The sequence below is a fragment of the Anopheles maculipalpis genome, chromosome 2RL (genome assembly GCF_943734695.1).
Source record: "Anopheles maculipalpis chromosome 2RL, idAnoMacuDA_375_x, whole genome shotgun sequence".
NCBI lineage: Eukaryota > Metazoa > Arthropoda > Insecta > Diptera > Culicidae > Anopheles > Anopheles maculipalpis.
The window spans coordinates 30,384,812-30,405,889 of record NC_064871.1 but is presented as its reverse complement, the minus strand read 5'-3'; the positions used below and the strand labels follow the sequence as shown (position 1 = coordinate 30,405,889).

The 21,078-nt window shown below is 43.4% G+C and overlaps 1 protein-coding gene across 7 annotated transcripts in view; it reads left to right on the top strand.

Moving 5' to 3' along the window:
* LOC126557414 (polypyrimidine tract-binding protein 2) overlaps window positions 1–21,078 on the top strand; it is a 202,731-nt gene that overhangs the window by 164,292 nt on the left and 17,361 nt on the right. For 3 of the 7 annotated variants that reach the window (XM_050213188.1, XM_050213185.1, XM_050213189.1), the window contains 5 exons: window positions 6,869–6,983; window positions 13,897–14,168; window positions 14,252–14,557; window positions 14,635–14,920; window positions 15,004–15,233. In XM_050213188.1, coding sequence (XP_050069145.1) covers window positions 6,869–6,983; window positions 13,897–14,168; window positions 14,252–14,557; window positions 14,635–14,920; window positions 15,004–15,233 — 1,209 coding nt within the window. Of the gene's footprint in view, window positions 1–6,868; window positions 6,996–13,896; window positions 14,169–14,251; window positions 14,558–14,634; window positions 14,921–15,003; window positions 15,234–21,078 lie in introns of all 7 variants that reach the window. The other 4 variants (XM_050213186.1, XM_050213183.1, XM_050213187.1 and 1 more) reach the window with 3 other exon arrangements.

Sequence of the window (21,078 nt, the reverse complement as noted above, 5' to 3'; positions counted from 1 at the left end):
GCTTTTTGCGCTTAGCAGATGTCTAGATATCCAAAATGAGATGAAAATTCCTCTAAAAGCTGGAGAGTTATTCCAACGAAACATGACAGCAATTTACGATTCCATCAGCTCGTCAATCTCGAATGACTGGTAAAAATGGCACACAGATGAAATAAGGACTGTATGGTATGCAGGAGTTTATCTTTCCAACTAAAACGTCACGCTTATTCCACACACTGCCAAATACCCAAACTCCTAGCACACAGACAGCACAAATTCTTTAGCAGCTTTGATACAGAATGCCGCACATTTTATCGCGTTTACAAGTTCGATGGCGATACAACGACGATGGTTGGTGAATGTCCCTTTATCCCGCTGAGAATTCCAGATTCGCGGAAAATGCTTTATGAACTTTATCAAAATCAAAGTCTTTCAAACGGTTAGTAAAGTTAATTGATTGCGTGTGTGTGTGTGTGTGTGTGTGTGTGTGTGTGTGTGTGTGTGTGTGTGTGTGTGTGTGTATGTTTACGAACAAAAGCGTAAACACGCAGCACAGCACACAAAAAAGCTGGCACATTTACACACATTATCAATCGTATCGCGCTAGATCGATTTTACATCAAAAGCCTCGGTGATATCAGTGCGAGGTTTTTCCTTCTTCTTTGTTTTACAATTTCGTTTGGTGCTGTGATGTATGATTGCATGTAATGGACGTCAACAAAACCCCGTCCGGCCGGGGTACTTTAAAATCAATAACCCGCAGTCTCGAGTGTACCGCAAATGTACCGAATTTCAATCGATTTGCTCTCACCACCGCCACCAACAGCAACCCTATGGAGTCGTTTTTCCGTACCAGCATTGAACATCATCATCAAAACTGTGTTTGGGTTTGGTGCAAAGCTAAATGTGCCCTTCCGCTCAGCAACGTTCCGTGCTGTGGAGCCTTTTATGCCATTTCACGGTTCAACTCTCGTGCATCGTTCGAAGAGTAGTGCCCTCGTCTGTGGCTAGTTAAGCTTTAAGTCGACGTATCGAGTCCTCGAGTCGCTGTTTTGTTGAATGATCAGCGTTCGAAGCTGTAGAAAAGAGAACAAAGCGATAAAGACGGTGACTCCCACGTGTTGGTAGTCCACAAGCAGCAGAGTCCGGATCTTATTCCACTGAACCGTTCTCACATTTTTTTCGAGCGTTTAAAAGTGTATTCGAACACATTCCATCCATGGAGCTTTCGTCAATATGTACCGCCCTCCTCATCGTCTCCGTCCTCATTGTGTGTAGTGTTGTTTTTTAACCCTTCTTGACATGACTTTGTATGTTTTGTGTGTGTGTGTGCACGACCGCGCGCGTGTGTGTGTATGTTGCAGAGGCGGCAGCACAGTTTCCTCTTGCCCCGGATTTGTTTTCATTCCAATGGCGCCGCGCGAATCCTTTACAATCCCGGATGGAGAGCGTATTTTCGGTAGGTCCTGCGGCAGTACACGGTTGTTCCATCCTCCTTTCTCTGTAGGCTGTTGTACCGGTGCTGCGTGGGACAAGGAACAACCTCCATCATCGTGTGGCCAAAACGGTGTACGTATCATCCGTACCAGGAATTTTTGTGTGTGTGTATGTGTGTCCTCGGGGTATGAGTCGGAAAGGTAAAGGGCGTTCGGGAAGAGAAAGTATTTACTTTTGTGTTATTGCCATTATCATGCGAACCGCTACAACCTGATCCGGCAAGATACAGCGAGAACCGCACCCGCGGTACCACCACGTGCACGGTAAAAGGCTTTACTGTCTGTCCTAAATGTGACGGATTCCATCAGAGGTTGGCTGCAGGATGTCGAGGAGGAAGAGAGAGAGAGAGAGAGAGAGAGAGAGAGAGAGAGTGAGTGAGCTGGGAAACGCGACACACACAGGTGTTGAGTTGTGTGTATTGTCGGGGTAAAAACGCCCCATGTGCGTCTCACCGTATGTCTAAAATTTGTAATCTGCCCTGCCCGTTGTTGTGTCCTACGTGTTTGGTACTGTCACGTCAGCATCCCCACAAACAACCAGACTCTCGCATTGCAGCTCAAAGCGTAATCGCATTGTTAGCAAAGGGGTCATGCCGGCGAGCACGATGAGAACCAGATCCATATGGTTTTGTGCTACGGTCTGGTGACGGGTACCGCAACCCTCACATATTGGCCAACCTAAGCCAAACTGATGTACCAAACCATAGCCTTAATTATCGCGGTAATATTATTCATTAGTCTCCAATTTTCATCCAATTTACATCGAAAGCGCTGGAAAAGCGTTTTGTGACGAGCTAAATTTCTCGCGTGTGGAATTGTTTGGTTCTGATGTGGTGTTCTCCCGTGGTTTGTGTGAAAGGCTGACAAACAATAGCAAAATGCGTAAAAAATTGCGACAGAAGATTTTACGCTCAGAGTTCTTTGTTTATTAAAAAAGTTAATTTTTAACTTTAAAATTCTTTAGGCTTTGCCTTTTTATACAAAAAATTTTATGTTGAAACTCAATCAACTTCATAAAAGCAAAATTCTAGCTGTTGCTCTACCACCACGTGTGACGAAAAACGAAAATACGATTACGTTTTTATCGTCTATAACAATCGCCTCCCCTAACAACCCTTGGTGGCCTCAAAGAAATATATTATCCTTCCCGTACCTTTAAAGACTGGAAATATTTGATACATTTTTTTCCCATATCCCGACTGTTCCCTGTTGCATCCCGCTACTCGCCATCATGTGCCCAATTTATCCATTTTTTACAAAATATCAAAAACACTTCAGACACCGCAACAAATTCATCGGTACCAAGCCAAAAAAAAAGGTACGATTTTGTTGTTGTATATGATGATTTTTTGTCCTTAAGGCCTCACCGAACCCCGCTTGGAGCTCTTCGCTCGCCACCCCGCGCCACACGGGGACATTCAATTCCCTTATCCCGAAGGCACCGGTTCCGATTATCTGAACCCCAAGAAGGGACAACAATGCTGCCTGGTTGTGTGGTCTACGAGGAAGTATTCTCGTTGGGATAAGCTCTAAGTGTTCCCTGAGTGCGTGTTCTGTGGGTTTGGGCCATGTAAATGGATAATGGAGGTAGCCATATCAACCAGCAAAACCGCACGATTGTTGCGTCCTTCTCCTGTGTCTTTGAGGGGTTTCCAAAAAAAAAAAGCGATCGTTGAAGAATTGAAAACTTCTCCATCTCTTCTTTGAATACATGTACCCTTCCACGCGCACACACACACACGTGCAAGATATAGGGGATCCGGTTACTACTAGCTCTTATCTCGGTTAAAGTCCCTCGCCGCTATCGTAATCTCCCCTTTCTAGCGTCGTCACCTTCTAACTGGTCAAGGTCTCCTGGTGCTGCAGTTACCGTTGAAATGGGTTGTTTTTCTTCGGGGTCGATAGAGATTTTTGGGGTCGATTTTGTTTCATCACCTTCCCAAACCCCGCCCGATGTACATCTGGTCGGGTTGTTTGAAGTGGCAGAAAATTGCCTACGGTAGCGAACGGCAAATAGTGGTGGGCGACCATTATTGGCGGGAGGATGGGCTTTTGTGTAGTTCCGAGGTGCTCGATGGTGGTTGCCTTTGACCCTGTTTATGGGTTTGCGTGCAAATAGCTGTAGAAGATTTCACCCCCAAAGTCCATCCCGTATCGGTGGTGAAACTTTGTTGCCGAACCAAACCTTCGAGGCAAATTTGATGAACCTCCCCATCTCCGGTGAAACGTGGCATCCCTTTTTGCGATTAATAATCATCAGGTCGTTGTCATCAGTAATTTTTAACTTGCTTTAAACACTCTGTTTAAACTGATCGTAAATACTTCGTAAAGTGTGTCTGTATCAAAAGGTTCTGCTTCGCTCGTAACGTTTCATCGCATCGGTCGAGCTGAGGTTTTACCGTGGTAGCCCTTATTTGTCAAACCTCAAAACCATTTCAAAGCACCCAGGATTGTTCGCCTAAGCTCCAGCACCAAATTAATAATGAATCGAAGTAGAAAGCGAAGGCTTTCATATCGACGTATTATTTGGGCATTATTAATAACGTTATCTTATCTACATAATTTTAACACCCTCAGTCACAGACAGACAAAGTAGAAATGATGAGTCCTTTCGGTACTGGCGTCAATGTGATTAGTCGCTCTCAGCACAGACGATGTGCTGCTGCCGTGTTTGCTTGGCCAATAGGCTCTGTAAGAAGGGTTTAGTTGTGTTGCAGCGGCGGTTCGAGTCGCTTGTTAGCCTTCCGGCTTAGTAGGCATTTTGTACTGTGTATCTTTTCGCTTCTCATCCTTTGGGGAGGGTGGTAAGATGGTGGGGACGGGTGGTTCGTCCATTGCCCGAATTACCGGATTAAAACCGTTTCACCACTTGCTGCTTCATCTCATCATTCGGATGGTTAAATATTGATTTTACTACGGAAGAGAACCATCCTCTCGAGCGCTTCCTAGGTGGGCAAACAGTTGAAGAAGAACGGCAGAACGAACGACGGGCACAGAATGGGCACATCCCCACACAGAGACACATTTGGTAGTGGTTGAAAAATCAACACGATCCTTCTGGTTAGTGGCTTGTGACAAATGATGGCTTCGATGGTGCCATGTAAGTGTCGGCTGAGTTCAATGAAGCATATTACCTACTCACCTACACACATTGACTCCTTTTACTACTGTCACATTCGGAACTTGGTCTTTCATCGTGTCCCGTATCCAGTCGTTAAGATATGGTAACAGAGTGCTGTATGAGTCTGCACATACTGCACTTTACCTTCTGACCGGTGCCTCCAAGCGTGGAGACCAAAGCAACGAAAAAGCAAACGCAACACAGAAACCTTTCGAATTCCAGAAACGGAAAAAAGGATTGTCATTCTATTTCGATTTTTTTTTTTTCTTTCGAAAAACGCGTTCGACCATGTACCGCGCGCCATCTGTCAGCAAATGGTTCGTAGAGAGCTAAGCTCTCTGATGTGCCACATGTAGTAGTGGATGGAACACCTTTAAGTACCGGTGTAATACCCGTCTGGCGTCTGGCCATCGTCCTCCCATCCACTGAGCCGCTTTCATACCTCGCTTACTTAGTTTCTTTTCAAACACGGCAGCACTGCGTCTTCGCTTTCTTGGCTTGTTGTGTTGCCTTTTTTCGCTTCCGCACGGCGAACCAGCACCAGCATGTATCAAACGATCTCGAAGGGAGCAATAAGAGATCCGGAAATGGGTTACGAGCCCTATCGGTACCTCACTCTTACTACATACACCGGCAGCGGAATGGTCTGAAATAGCAGTAGCCTTTGTTGCGAATGTTCGGCGACATTTCGTAACGCAGCTGGCCACCCCAAGCGAGTTTTGAAGACGAGAATCGGAAACGGGGGTTCAACTTCGCTGACGGATTAAGTTCGTTTACGTTCTTTCACGACACCCGGCAATGGTGGTTTGTTAAAGGAGATGAAGTTTGAGCCAGATATCGTCTGAGTGAGGGACCAACATTAAAGACTGATTAAAGAGTTCAATGACATCGATTTATCACCATCAATATATCATCTCCATTCCTGATATATTGAAGAATTTAATTTTATAGTACAATGTTTAAAGCTGCAGTTGAATGGCACATCAAATGTTCTGTCGCGTAAACACACCAATCTACTAATTCATACTCCGCTGGTTCATCCAATACTTTGGAAATAATTATTTTCTAATTGTGTTTTTGTTTACCTTACTGTAACAGAAATGAACGAACCAACACTTGAATTATTAACCACAGACTCACCAATTCATCACCCCCGAAAGCCAACCGAAACAAAAGCGGACAAGTCTAGCGCCGAAGCGAACAACGGTGTTTCGGTGTTTGAACTTCAAGTGTGGCCCTACTCGAAATAAGTGCAACCCACTCAAATCGATAGTTGTTTCAATTGTGCGAAAAACGCTTCCTCGCACGCTGTCCACATTGCGCACGTATCATTGCAGAGTGGGCAATGAGTTGCGTTTATTTCGCCTTTTTTTTGGGGGGTTTTATCATTTCCTGTTCTGCTCGTTGGGAGATTCCAACATTTATGATGAAAATGTTTAATGACAATTCATTCCACCCCCGTAAAAAAACCCCCAACGCAATTCAGTGAAAACCAACAGCAATGAATCATAGGGCGAAAGAAAAACAAAAATAAACCCGAAGAGAAACACACAAATCGACTTTTGGATCATCATTTTGTCCAGGGAACCTTTTTTTTGTTGGTAGATTTAAAGTACCCCAATGGGAGTCTCCGGTATAATGATCCTTTTAGGAGTACCACGTACCCGGGCAATGTATCTGTGCTTGATCTTTTTTTTCTGTTTTGGTACGGAAAAGTGTTAAATGTGAAAATTTTTCGATTTCCTCCATTCCGGTTCGAGCCACTTTTTTTTCTTCTCGTGGTAAACTCAGATGCCACGCCTGTCGAAGGTAGTAAAGGGAATAAATTGTCTTTTGTTTACAGTGCGTGAAAATGAGATTTTTCCCCCCTGAACCTTTTCGGGTGATCATCCTTCTCCCGTTTCGTCCAGTCGGTTGCTGTCGGTTGATAATTTTCCATTCGCCGCTTACACATCCATACACTCACTGCGTGTGAACCATTTTCTCGCTACACTTTTCAATTGATGCAGGTTTTTTTTGTTGCTCTTGGGTTTGGTCGTTGATTGAATTACTTCGAACCGAGGGAAAATAAACGTAACAACTCACCTGTTGTGTGAGATATTTGTATTGAAATTATAGCACGCAAAACAGCGAATCCGTTGTACGTTAACGTTGGCTTGATAAATACATTGGATTTTGTAACAACCATACTCAAAACATTGCCAAGAAATTCTGAAAATCATGCTAATGTGTTCCCTTTTTCCTCCCTCTCTTTCTCTTTCCCATTTTGCAGCGAGGAAGCGACGAACTACTTAGTCAAGCAGCTGTTATGGCTCCAGCGTCGGACAACAACAATCAGGATCTCGCCACCAAGAAAGCCAAACTGGACAGCACCAATACAGTGATCGGTATGGGCATCAGTAAGTGTAACCCCGTTTAATTTTTCCTCCTTCGCTTAGCTAGCTTTTTTAAGTTGTCCTTCAATTTTAGTCACATAGAATAAAAGATAAGCTCTAGAAATAGCAAACGACATGCTCCTGTTGATAGCCAGAGGCGGACTGATAATTGAATTGAGGCAGAGTAACAATTGTCATCAGTTCGTCGAGGTGCACATTTCGTTCGCTAGTTTGCTGCAGGCGATCCCGCGTACCACAAACTTGCTGAGGTGGAAAATGAGTAAAATTTAAGACAAACTTCAAATAGTGGATGCGCGCGGCAGCGATGCACAGAGTAAAGGGCGGACTTCTGCCTCTGTCTATGAAGACAACAGATAGGCCCTACGGTGTGTCGCTTGCAGATGGATCCTTTTGATGTACGGTCGAGTAGCTGCTCGACGGCGCTTGATTATAGATAAACAATAAGAGCACGTAAGAGACGCACGCCTCAAGAGGGGGAAAAAAACGCCAACTCCGCTCCAAAGCAAGGTTGTTAAGTTCGTATGCGCCTGGAAGGTATGCAAACCGAAGGTTCTTTGGTCCGTAAGGCGATACCACCCGAACATTAGGATTCTATTTGAAGATGATAATCTTTATCATTGTCTCTCGTACGGCAACAAGTTGTGAGCTTCTGAATAGGCTTATAAGACATCGTATTGAAAAAGCGATATCGTACAAAACTCGATCGGATAAATGACGGGCTTGAATCATCCTTTTGGGTACTCTTAATTCTCTACTGTCTACGGCTAGAAAAGGGTGGGATAGAAGAACACAAAACTTGCTCTTAACTGGTACAACTGGAGTGAGCTAGTTCAGATGGCTCAAACCTCAAACCACGGTCTGTCACGACATCTTAAGACGTAAGGCTTCCTTACCGTCGACGCTAATCGGTGCCTCTGGATCGGCAAGGGACGAAATCAACCGCACGAGCATGAATCAGATAATGTCAACGCCCTGCGGTGGCACGCGCTCTTTATCCCCATGTACGGAATGTCCTTTGCAAGCTGTTATCATTTAATTTCCAATTTCAAGCGATACGGTGTGTGCGTGTGTGGGTCTGGTTGGTGTGCGGCACACTACTTCCTACGTCTATTGCCCCAGGGAGAAAGTTTGGCGTACGGGGAATGGTTTGCTAGTAGAAGCAGCGCTGGATCGTTTAACCAGGTCCTTCGTGGCATTGTTCACCCGAACAAGGAGATAAAACTTTTACCTTTTAAACCCGTGCCGGATTCTGCCAAGCCCGCAAGGCCTGTCGCTTTTCGTGTACGAATGGAGCGGAGAGTTAAGAGATGTTAAATGATGTTTTATTCATGGTCGGTGTCTTTTCCTTACTTCACGGCAGATTGACGCGATCGGCAGGGTTTCCTTTAGAATGTGGCCACAATTGACAACTTCCTGGCGGAGGGTGGATGCTAGGGGTTGGCTTGATGTTCTATGCCCTTAAGCACGATGGTTTGCAGCCTTCGTGTACTCATAGGGTTTCGCTTGCTCCATCTCTTGGGCGTAGCTTACCCCTCAATCAGTGGTAGAGTTGACGATAAATAAATCAAAAGTTTAACGTCTCGGTTATGACTGTGCTAATTTCTTCCCGTGCTCATCAATATTTATCTGTGTGGCTGCAAAGACCTACGATAGTGTGTCGTAAATCTTAGACATACATTCACGTTTAGTAAATTTTGCGTACTTAATCAACTATTTTTTTATTGTTTTATGGATTCATCTAATATTCATTTGATAACCAGCTACACACATTGTGTTTTCAACCCAAGTACGAAAATACCTTATCCTTCATTTGTAGTAAATGGAACATATTTCATAGGTTCGATTTTGGAATTAAAATCAAACTCAGAAATAAAATCCGTAGGAACTATTCCCGTTACCAATCCAACAACTTGATACTCAGCGAGATAGAGAGAGAGAGAGAGAGAGAGAGAGAGAGAGAGAGAGAGAGAGAGCACTTCACATCAGTATGTGCACCCTTTCGCCCAAGAACCAACAACCTGCCAGTTTTCATCACCTAATCACACGCCATTTAATTCCGCAGCGAGCAATTTAAATAAATTATATTAATTAAACGATAATGCACAACTTTATTAAAGTTGTGACCAACCGCCGGATGACAGGTTTTGCGGTACCTTACACATCGGATGTACAACACGTACGTTAACGCGCGCGTCGCACAGTGTTTCCTTTTCTACTGCACCAATAATGCTTAGTGACAGTTAATTAGCGTTTTCCTGCGAGCTGGCGGACAACAAACCGTTACCGGTTCTGAGTTTACCACCTGCGATGGGGACTCGAGGTAGCGCAATCATTTGCGGACGCTGATCCTACGATTCCCACGTGCATTCCGCGTTACGTTTTGGATTATTCCCAGCCACCGTTTGATTACGGTTGAGCGCTAATGAAACCAAATTTATAACGACACCACTTTTTTTATGACCACACCTTACTCTTCCATCCACCGAGATACCCAATTGTGGAGGATCGTTAAATTTACCACCAATTTACCGTCCTCGGAACGGATTTTATGGCAGTCTACTTTTTTTTCTCCTGTTATTTGCTTACGCCTTCAGCCTTTTCAGTGAGAACTCCTTTTTTTTTACAATCATTTTTCAAAGTTTCTTCAAGGAACGATCACTCCGAATTGCTACTTGCGGCCAGCTACATACAGCACACAGCCCACCCCTTCTCGTGCAGCCCAAAACGCTCTCAAGGATGTGTTTTATATTGCCGAACTTTCAGGCGCAAACGACGATCGGTCGAAACGTGCATACACTTCACGACGCCGCATAGGGGTGGCCTTCCTTCGTGCGTTTGCTGTTTTTTTTTTACCAGTTCCGAACCATCCAAACGGCTTGATGGACACTTAAAGAGATTGAAGCATCATACTGTCCCGGAATCGGAGTAAAGTGAATGCTTTTTGCGTGAAAACTCTCGACACTGAATGACTTTCGTGACTTAAAAACGCATTAAAGTAATGAAAAAAGAGGGGGGCCAACCGTTTTGCTTCCACTGTTTGCTTCAGTTTGGCATAAAGTTTTCCCACTTGCACGGAATATTTACAATAAATCTTTCAACTTTTCAAAGAAAACGATATCAATGTTTTTCGATGTTCGAGGGATCGTTAAAGCACGAAAGCGCGCAATATTGGAAAGAATCGTTACATTCATTTTCAAGTGCCGAGTAGAAACTGGTTAGATGTAATTTTTGTGCGTTTCAAAATTATGATAATACTAGGTGTTTATTAGAGAGCAATACGGTCAGGATATTCTATCGGAAAAATGGTGTTTATGAATGCCATAAAGCAAACGGATAAGTACTATAAGTTTCTTAAGCAAACACATCCAAGCTTTAATTATGTTGATTGAGTAATAACGATGTGAATGGGAATCAATTCCTTTGTTCATGCCTGCAGTACAGGACACACATCAAGGATCTTCCACCACACCATAGAAATCTGGCACACGATAGGGAAAGCGAGTGCGTTAATTGATTACCTTCATCTCCGCTACCAGCACGTTGTGGAAACGTTGCGGAACGTTTGTTTGGGCGTCATTTATCCCGACTTTTCTTGACGCTTATTAACCACTCACGGGCTCATTCCTCGTCGTTCAGGCTTTTTTGGCCACCAACTGCCTGTATGTGTTTGTGTGTGCGTGTATGTGGCTGCTGTTTAAGTGCAAACCTATACCCTTTGCCACACAGAGATTGCCTGATTTCCCATGGTTCATTTTTCCACTCGATGAAGTGTCGAAACGGCCAGCTCACGCAACCAGTGTGCCAACATACCAAGCCATCAACTGGCCAGCAGCAACGTTCAATAATCAATAATAACTTCATAAAAAAAACCATACGACACAGCCCACAGCCCGTCAACGGAATGTTCCTTTCGTGGTGTGATTCGTTCGATCAATTGCTGCCATCGGTCATTACTGACGAGCGTTTGATTGGCGATAACGCAATCATACCGACCATGAGAACGCTCGGTGTTGGGTTAAGGCTTGATGAGCCATGGTACTCCATCAATTCGATGTGTTGTAAGAGAAAAAGAACGTATTAACTTCATGTTCGTTTACGTTTCATAACACCTTTTCTAGCAGTTAGAAAATTTTAATATCCAAATTCTGCTACGTAACGTTTATGCGTTACTGTGACCAACAAACTTGCACAGGCGGCGATAACCACTCTGCCCAATCCCGGTGTGCCGATCATTGACAGTTGAATGATTTGATTCGGTGTAATGGGTTGGTTTATAAGCTGGTTTTGATGCGGCATTGATTAGACTTTTAATTAAATGAATTCCACCCTCCGCGCACCGCCCGCGAAGCTTTGAAGCAATGTTTGTTGGGGGTCCATTTCTGGGTCCATAATAATAGAAATGAGCATCATAATAATCATGATGAATGCACACCTGTTTTGTGTCTTCAATGGTAATGCGTAATGGAGAGAGATTAGACGAAATTGCCACTGATTAAATGGGGGGCCAATTTTGCATAATGTATTCGCGGAAAATGGTCGAGTAATTGAGTGTGAGTGTGTGTGTGCTTGGTGCTGCTAATATGAGGCGGATTTTGATGGTGATGTGTTTTTGTTTGACGTGTGCAGATATCATTCAGGCTTTGCAATAATTATATTACAGCGAATCGAAAGGTGAGCAAAAACTAACCCACAGCTTAAATTAGTTTTTGTTGTACTCTCCAACATTTATGACTGATATCGTACAATCATAATAATGTATATTAATTTTTTTAAACAGATTTTACGATTTTATGTTGACCTCCTGGGTGATTAAATGTTATTTGACCATTGAAAGTTGAATTTAAAAAAAATGTTTCTGTTGAAACGTAACAATACAACGAGAGATCGTTTTTGTTCAATCACTAGCGGCTTGGCCATCACATATCCTTCCCGCCTGGTTGTCTCGGCTACACCTTACCCTTTCCTATCCTAAAACCTATCCTTCCTGTTCCGGGGTCACCATTAGCTACACGTGTCTAGCGTGTTTCAACACCCTCGCCCAAAGTCGGTGTATCATTTTTCTGCTAACCCTATCCAAGGACATACGGTCTGCCATTTGCTGCTGCTTGCCGACCACCCTTTTTTGAAAGCGAAACATCCCTTTCCGTTTACCCGCAGGGAAATGTGGGAACGACTAAAACGGAATCATCCAATGACTTATGATACCTAATCATGACGGAGGCCGTCACCTGTCGGTAAAGGTAGTTTTTCTTTTCGGTAGCAGCTTGTATCTCGTTCTACAAGGCGTAATAGGACGAGGGAAAAGATGTCTGGTGGTGCGCTTTGTGCGTAACACGGCCACAGGAGATCATTAAAAATAATCTACTACATTCATCTCCATTTCCCTGTTGCACGGATGGAACAACGAGGATAAACTGGGGAGGAAATCTTTGTGTACATTACCTTGTGCGAGAATGAGGGTACCCTTTTCTTTGCCCTTTTTTCGGGGCACGAAATAGAAAAAGCCCGCTGATGAAAAATCGTCGAAGCAAGTAAAAGTGAGAGGCTTCCTGAGGCTAGGAATCGAAAATGAAAATTGATAATGGCTGCCTGTTGTACCCACATTAACCGGAAGTGACAGCAACTGAGGCAAACCGAATAAAAGTACGCACGTAGGTGCAAAACCATTTAACGAAGCAAACAATTTGCAGCGTAAACGATGCATAATCGGCCAATTTGAGCATTTAATCTGATTACAGGATTGAAAAATGGGACAGCACTGGGGACCAACTGCCATCACAGTAACGGAGATGATTTTAATGTAAAGGAAATGAATTTATTGTACAAAATAAAATGTTGTTTTTTTTTTCTTCTTTTTGTATCAACATTAAAATCCTTTCAACTGTAGAATTGTTTCTATCGGGAAAATGTACAACATCATCAAATATTGATTCGTGCATCTCCATTTCCCGTGCTCTGACACGGTGCTACTACTGGATGAAAGAAACAGGCTTCAAAACGATCCCCAATCCATTTCGATATCGCAAATGTGCAAACTGAAAATGTTGCCCGTTTACGCCTACACCCCCTAGGGGACTCCCGTCAGAGAGTTTACGTTAATCCACTTGGAACAGACTGTCGAAAACGGCTCGTTAAACTCACGCGAAGTTTTAATTCGATTTTACTACGTATTTTATTTCCTAAAGGCAAGGCTTCACTGTCCCCGTGCATGGGACAGTCAGTGGATTGCAAAACAGAAGAAAGGCACGTCCCTCGGAGCGGAGAGTTTGGTATAAAATCAAAAAGCCGAACGTCACTCCGGCCAAACGGTCACTAATTACAGTAATTAAAAATCAATTAAAATATTGATAATTCATAATAACAAAATCGTGGCTCGCACAAAATCGGCTCGCTGCATCGGGTACTCCCAGTGTTTATCCGAGTGCAAATACGGCACGTACTGTCGAGTAATGTGTAACGGTGGGCTTTGATTTTAGTTCATTATCGCCATAGAGTATCGGATGGATGCGTGTAGCGGGCGAGAGTAGTGGCAGGAAAAGGGGTTTACGATACTATCGGATATAAATCCGTACCCGGTGTTACCAGGAATTGGATGAAACGAACGAAATGATTCCCAAAGCCGTTACAATCTGTTTGTCTTGTTGAATGAATTTACCAAAACGTTGATTGTGGGTTGATTCCTTCTTGGGTGAATTAATCGTCAGCATCTGGATAGCTTAACAGTAATATCAATTATCCCTTTAAGTACGGTTGATTATTCCTTTTATCTAATATCGTTATGTAGATGTTGCTATTTCTTTTCCGTTTGAATTATTTGTGTTCCAAATTATAAGCGATCAAGGCTCATAGTTGGTCTAATATACCGTTTATAAAACTCTTTCCCCTTTTCATTTCATTTCTACAGCGAAAACATCGCGTGTGGTGCATATCCGCAACATCCCGAACGAGGTGAGCGAGGCTGAAATTATACAGCTGGGACTGCCGTTCGGACGTGTCACGAACGTGCTGGTGTTGAAGGGCAAGAATCAAGCATTTATCGAGATGGGCGATGAGACCGCTGCCTCGACAATGGTGAGCGTGTTCCATGCCAATCCGCCACCACTACGAGGGCGCACGGTGTATATGCAATACTCAAACCATCGGGAATTGAAGATCGATCAAAATCACGCAATTGCGGTAAGTGCCATTTTGGGGCGAATTTTTTAAACAATTGGACCGTTTAAGAAATGCATCTTTTTACGTAATAATATGCTTCACAGAACGTAACGAACGCGCTGCAGGCACAGGATCTCACGCAGTCACCGACTGGATCGCCGCTGCCGATCTCGATCGAACATACAAACAGCAACTCGCAGAACGCTAGCAGCAACAACACGAACAACAGCTCCACGACCCCGAGCAGCGGTGGCGGCGGTGGTGGTGGCAGTGGTGCTCCCAACACCGTGCTCCGAGTAATCGTCGAATCGTTGCTGTATCCGGTTTCGCTTGACGTGCTGCATCAGATATTCCAGCGGTTCGGCAAAGTGCTGAAAATTGTCACCTTCACCAAAAACAACTCGTTCCAGGTAACGTAATCTGGCGAAAAAATAGCTTCCACAATAAGGCTGAATCACTAACGATACCATCAACTTTTCACTGCCAGGCCCTGATACAGTACCCAGACGCGCAGACAGCTCAGAACGCACGAGCATCCCTTGACGGACAGAACATCTACAACGGGTGCTGCACACTGCGCATCGACAACAGCAAGCTGACGGCACTGAACGTGAAGTACAACAATGACAAGTCACGAGACTACACCAACCCATCGTTGCCGTCCGGCGAGCCGGGCAGTGACGTTATCGCTAGCGCCGGTGGGTTGGTGTCGGCAAGCGATCTTCTCCTGTTGGCGGCCGGCCAGCGACCGCAGCTGTCCCGCGACCGACTAGGTAAAGCCGGCATTGATAGCTCAAAACAATCGCCCGTCGATGTTTTCGTTGTTGTCAAGTAGCGTGCAACTTCCGTGTAATAGTCAAATTAGACAAATCTCCCTATTTTCTAGTGAACGGGTTAGCGACGCCAGGCGTGATGCCACCGTTTGGCCTAGGGCTCGGTACGCCGGCCCTTGCCAGTGCTTACGGTGGCGCCCTGCCCAGTCTGAATGCGTTTGCGCTAGCGTCGAATGGTGCGCTTGGACAGCCGAACCCGGCCAACGTGCGAGGACTCTCGAATGTGCTGCTTGTATCCAATCTCAACGACGAGGTAAAACTAACGTTTAACGTTTAGCTTGTACAATCTATTACTCTCGCATCCTGTCTCTCTATCCCTATACATATCTCTTTCTATCTAAACTTACTGTCCTATCTTATCCCTCTGATTACCTGATTTTAAACGACAACTGTCTATCTCTGCTCCTTCTATGTCTCTCTGTGTACTTCTAAGTTTCTATCTCTGTGTATACGTCAAACGTTCTTGCTCGGTGTCTTTGAAGATTGTGTACAACCCGTAACGATACTCATTACATTTTACACATCTAATACATCCGTCACACCTTCCTGACTTCAGCGTCCAATTCCTTTGACCATCTTATCCTGTTTATCCTCTTTATGTATTATCCTATTAAACATGTCTACCTTAGCTCGGCATCTCACCAACTAAATGTCTATCTAACAATCTGTTTTGTAATGTGTTTCATAACGTCATTTGTTACTGTAAGCTTCACTCACAATTTCGACACACACAAACTACCTTACTTTGTTCTAAAATTCTTTATTTTATTCTTTCTTTTACCTCACAATGGTAGTGAGTTTGTTGGATTTGCGTTAGTCATACAGGCTATGTGTTCTGAAATCCATTTATTCGGTCCCCATCCAGATATTTGTTTCGCTATGTTTAACTGTAGTTTTTTGGTTCTTCGTTTTTTATTTGTTTTTAAACTGTGGTTTGTTGGTTTGATTTTATGTTTTCTCTTTGGAAAGCAGAGTCTGGAAAATTTCTCTCTGCTTTTTTTTTTAATTTTCTTTCATTATACACTTGGTTGGGGTTCTCCAAGGGCCATAAAATAAAAATGTACTCCATTTGTATTTGTTCTGCTGTCACTTTTGAATCTTATTCTTCCCTTTGGGTTTTTTTTTTGCTTCGTTCTACAGAAATTCCACATTTTAAGTTCTATTTTCGAGATTGCTCTGTTATCATGTTGTTTTATATTTATTTTAAATCTCACTACCACGGCACCTCATAATCACACCATCTCTTCGTTGGCCCACCAATGTTTGCTAATGTATGTTTTTAAGTTGCATTTCCTCTGTTCTACCACCTGTCTCATTTTCGTTTTTTGTCGCTTTTTGTGAAACTTGTGATGCTTGTATTCTGTTTTCTGCTTCTTTGTCGTGCTGCGTTATAGTCTTTTTTTGTTCGTGTTGCCCTAGATACCGGTGTACTGCCGGTGCAAATAATATGGGCATCCTTTTGCAGTCTTTTTTCCTGATTCTTTCATGTCTGTGTTATTTTAGTTCCGCATTATTAGTTTCATCTTTCCCGAGCTGTCTGTCTCTCTGTGATCTTGACAAAGAAACCCTTTTTTCCCGTCCGTTCTGTGCCAGTGTCGTGCTGAATGATTCTGTTATTAAACACCTTTCGCTCGCTTCACCAGTCCGTCTCCATCCACATACCATTCCACCAAGAAGCTTTAATTTCTATCTGTCTTTCTCTTTCTCTCTCTCTGTGTCCGCCATCCATCTTTCCAACACACCATCAATGACCATCCGTCTTGCGACTGCAGTGCGATTTTACCATGGCGTGAGAGCAATAACGTTTGTCATTCTGTTCTGCTACGCTTTTCGTTCCTTTTTCCAAGTCTTGCATCGTACTCAGTAATGCACTGGAACTTGCCTGAGCTACGAATGATGCGCTAAAAGGTCGAATTAATTTTCACTTTATTATGATTGCTCGCTCGTCACAGCAAACCACCAGGCGTCTCCATGTTGGATAGGGGATCATAGGAAACGGTATCATAAACGCTACTCATTCTAGTTTTCGAAAACGGCCTGTTGAAGGAACGTTATCGTGATCTAACGATGCAACAATTGGTTTTAACAACAGATTGACAGACAGATAGAGAGAGAGAGCTCAGGGTGGCTATAAAAACGTCACATTAGGGAAGAAAACATACTTAAAAGATTAGCGTACAAATCCACGCTTTATTTCCACTTTGACTTTTGAGCCATAAAATGTAGCCTTACGTTTTGTGTTCTCGCCAGCAGAGATATTCAGACACCACACTCGTGTACATTGCTGCAATAAATGTAAACACTTTGCTGCTTGCCAAATGTTTTGATTCATCGCGCTCAACCGGGTCGGATTGCTGTGGTGTGATTTATTTGCGAAAGGTCTTGCGCTTTAAATTACCATTCGAGGTAGAAACGTAGCATAATGTTCATCGCTTGTACAATATGAACCTAGCCTCACCAAAAGGAAGTCCCATGGATGGCGTGAAACGGACGTCCATCCACAGCAGCAACTAGTTGTTGACTGTGTGCCCACTGACTCGCTGAAATGGGTTGGGTTTCCTCTGCTCCCTTCCAAATCGCCAATTTTCGTGCAACAGATTGAAGACGTTGTCGGTACCACCACCAAAGGAAGCAATGCTTGGTGTGAGTCTACCACACCAGCATACTGCTAGAAGCTCTAGGTTCATAGTTTTGCGTCGACAACTGCCGAAGGTACAGATAAGAATTGTTCGGTTTTTGGCCCTCAAACTCGGCAGGAGGTTGTTTGAACTCTTGAAGAGGCTCGTTCGTTTACTGCAAACTGTCTATTATAACTGACTCGAGTCAGAGCATGGAACACAAAAACGAATCAAATACGCTCGTCCACTTTTTCTTCGAGCTTGTTCTTTTGCGGTTATGTCCAGTCCGTCTTCGGGCGGTCAGAAAAGGCAAGTTTGCTTTTCTCGCCGCGGCTTTTGTGCCGACCCGTTCGCATCCACTTGGTGTGGTAGTCGTATTATTGTGGAATAAATTATCTTCTTTTATGGATTGCGATTTACATAAACGGATCCCCTTCGGGTGGTGCGGAACCGCAGAGGGCCAGAGTTTGTCCCGGTCTGCGCTCGGTCAGCCTTGGCAAGTCCATACCGAAAAGGGAAGCTTGAAAATGCAATCTCGTTTGACCAGTTCACACGTTCCTTCCACAGTCGGAACATGGCTGCATCGTTCGCCTAGTCTGATCTTTTTTTTTTGCTGCTTCCTCCCAAACAGTTGTTCCTCGGGAGGAAAGAGAATGAAAATTTGTTCCGGCACACAACGACGACCAAACATCTTTAACACGCTTCTGCAAAGGAGCTAACTTTTCCACTAAAAAAACTTAAAGAAAAAAACATCACGAAACTTCACCGGCCGTGGTTTGGCTAAGATGGTTCAGAATCCACAAAGCGGATCTGCTGTTCGTAGTTTGTTCGTCTGCCTCTTGGTTGGGGCGGCAAATCCGTTGATGAACTTTACGATAAGCCAGGGTGCTACCAGTACTTCGTGTTTGTCTGTTTGCGTGGGTTTGTGTATGTGTCTATAGTGTTGGATAAAATATTGTTCCAAGCAAAAGCCACAAGTTGCTTGTGTCTGCCTGTGTTTTTAGTTCCTTGCGCTGAACTAAGAAAATCGACTCTGTCTATCCACGTGCCCGGTGACCTGGTTGCCGGTGGTTAAAAGAATGATGAGAATTCAGCCGCGAAGTGCAATCATTTTTATGGTTTTCAGCATAATAACTAAAGGCGAAGGGAAAGCGCGTAAGATTATTTGCTTTCGATTTTGTTTGCACTAGCGAGTTCTGTTTTGGTGTGAAGCGCTAGTCGCTTCGTTGGAAAGCAGTTTGATGTAAGACTAGGAGCTTTAAATATCTTTTTAAATACCATTGAACCCACATTTAGTGTGATTATGCATTCTATAGACGAATGTTTGATTTATTATTTTTCAAGATTTTTGGTCTATTTTAGAAAACAGCAAAGAGGAAAAAATGATCTTGGCAGCGATTTGTAATCAGGATTAAAATTTTAATGTCTATCGCCAAAATGAGTTAGTTAGTTAGTTCGTTATTTCATTGATTTTTTCGCGATCGTCCCTTGAAGAAATCGTCAAAACTAGACAACGAATAACGTTGAGAGCAAAACACTCGTGTTAAAGTTCAGACTACACTCCTTCAAACATTCTTATTTCGAATTCTTCATCCCAACGCCCCCTGTTTTCTGCCCTTTCTTCTCTCACACACTCTGTATCTCTGTAACTTTCTTCTACTCTAAGGCACCTTTGTATACACTATCTCTTCCGACTTCACGCTTCTCCTGTAATGTTTCCGTAGCTGTTTACAGGTTTCTTTCTTCAAATAAGCATCATTACGAAATGACCATTCTATTTAGCCCTACACCCACCGGCAGGGTGTGCAATAGAATTGCATTTTATTTCGTATATATCACACAGATCGTGGGGTGATCCTGTCGTCCGAGTTCCCCGAGTTTCGTGATTTGACCAAAAGAAGGGGCGTGTATATTCGGTGATGTACACGAAATCGACACAAAACAAAGGCATTGTCAGTGCGCTATTATGCAGCCATTTGTTGTCTGTTTCCTCTTTCGCCCGCAGGCAACAGTGTCTTCTCTGAAGCGTGTTTTGCATATGAAACAAAAAAGTTGCGAATTTTTCTTTGTCCATCTTTTGTCTATTCTGGTTTTGGTCATTGGAGTGGGGTTTTTTCAACGTTCGTGTCGTTTAGTGTCGTTAGTCATTGCAGTACGTATCATCCTCAACTACGGAGCCTCAAGTTGCAGTGCACTTTCATCCTTCTATACCGAGTCCTTTCAGCTATTGCGATCTTATCGTCTAACGGTGCGCTTATCGCGGGCATGAGTCGGTGGTGGCTCGATCGTTAATCGAGCCGAGCTGAGAACGGTTGACAAGCTATAGCACACGGGTAACTGATCCATCCCTACCCGGTCGCGTCCCCAGCCATCGATTCTGCTAACGGCAATTTATTCTCCTCCACTCTTACGATGGCGAAGATTGGTGCACTTTCACTTCTTCGTGACTCATTATCGTTTATTTTTATTACGTTTATCCCCTTTTGTGCACGTGCGCACCGCCAGTGTTGCCGAGTGTTTTCCTCAATGCATTTTCATGCTGCATTATCCAAACGCAGCAGAAGGCAGATAACGTCCATTAGCTTTTCCTCTTCATTATTGTCGCTCATTTTTGCCCGTTTAAAAATTCATTAAATTTACAGTCTTTCCCGCTCGAGGCGGAATCGTTTCGCCTTTTGTCCGCTCTTGGTGTGCCGTGTGGTGTCGATGAGATGGTCGTTATGGCCTTTTTCTTGTGTCGATTCCAGGTTCGTAACACGATATGCTCGTCGAATTGTTTTCCTCTTTTGTTTTTAATATTTTAGTGGATGTTGCGAGAATCTTGGAAAATGTGAATTTAGCAAGCAGTCTTGCATTACAGCGACAGTCTATGCTCGTTGTTCATAACGTACGAAGCTCATCATTTCGATCATAAAACGTTGCTCTTGTCTACCCGTTTTGACAGTTGTTTGTTTTCTAATTCAGTTTCATTGTGCCTTTGGTATCGAGTGATTGATAGTTCTTTTCTTATACTTTGGTATGAAGTTATTCGATTCGTTTTTGTTTTGTTTTTCTTGTACATTTGTTATTTCATACGCTTTGTGTGTTTGTTTCATTTTTGTTAGTAGTTATGTGTTCTGTTTGCTATTATATTCCCATTATGTCAACCGACTATAATTACAAATCATCTTTCTTGAACTATTTTTATACCTCACTGCTTGTGTGTGTCTAATAAATATTTAGCACTATGTACTGTTCTGTGTGTCTTTCTGTATACTCTCTATATCGTGTTTCTATCTATTTGTTCAACTTAACTAAACTAAACTTAACAACTAAACAGGTTTATCATCCATCTTGTCTTAATTTTATGTTTTCCCCTTGTTTCAACAATCCATTCCTACATCACTCAAATCATATCCATTTTATCTACACAATTACCTACAAAATCGCCTATTTCACAATTTACCCTTTTTTTTTTAATTGGGAGTTTAATCAAAACTG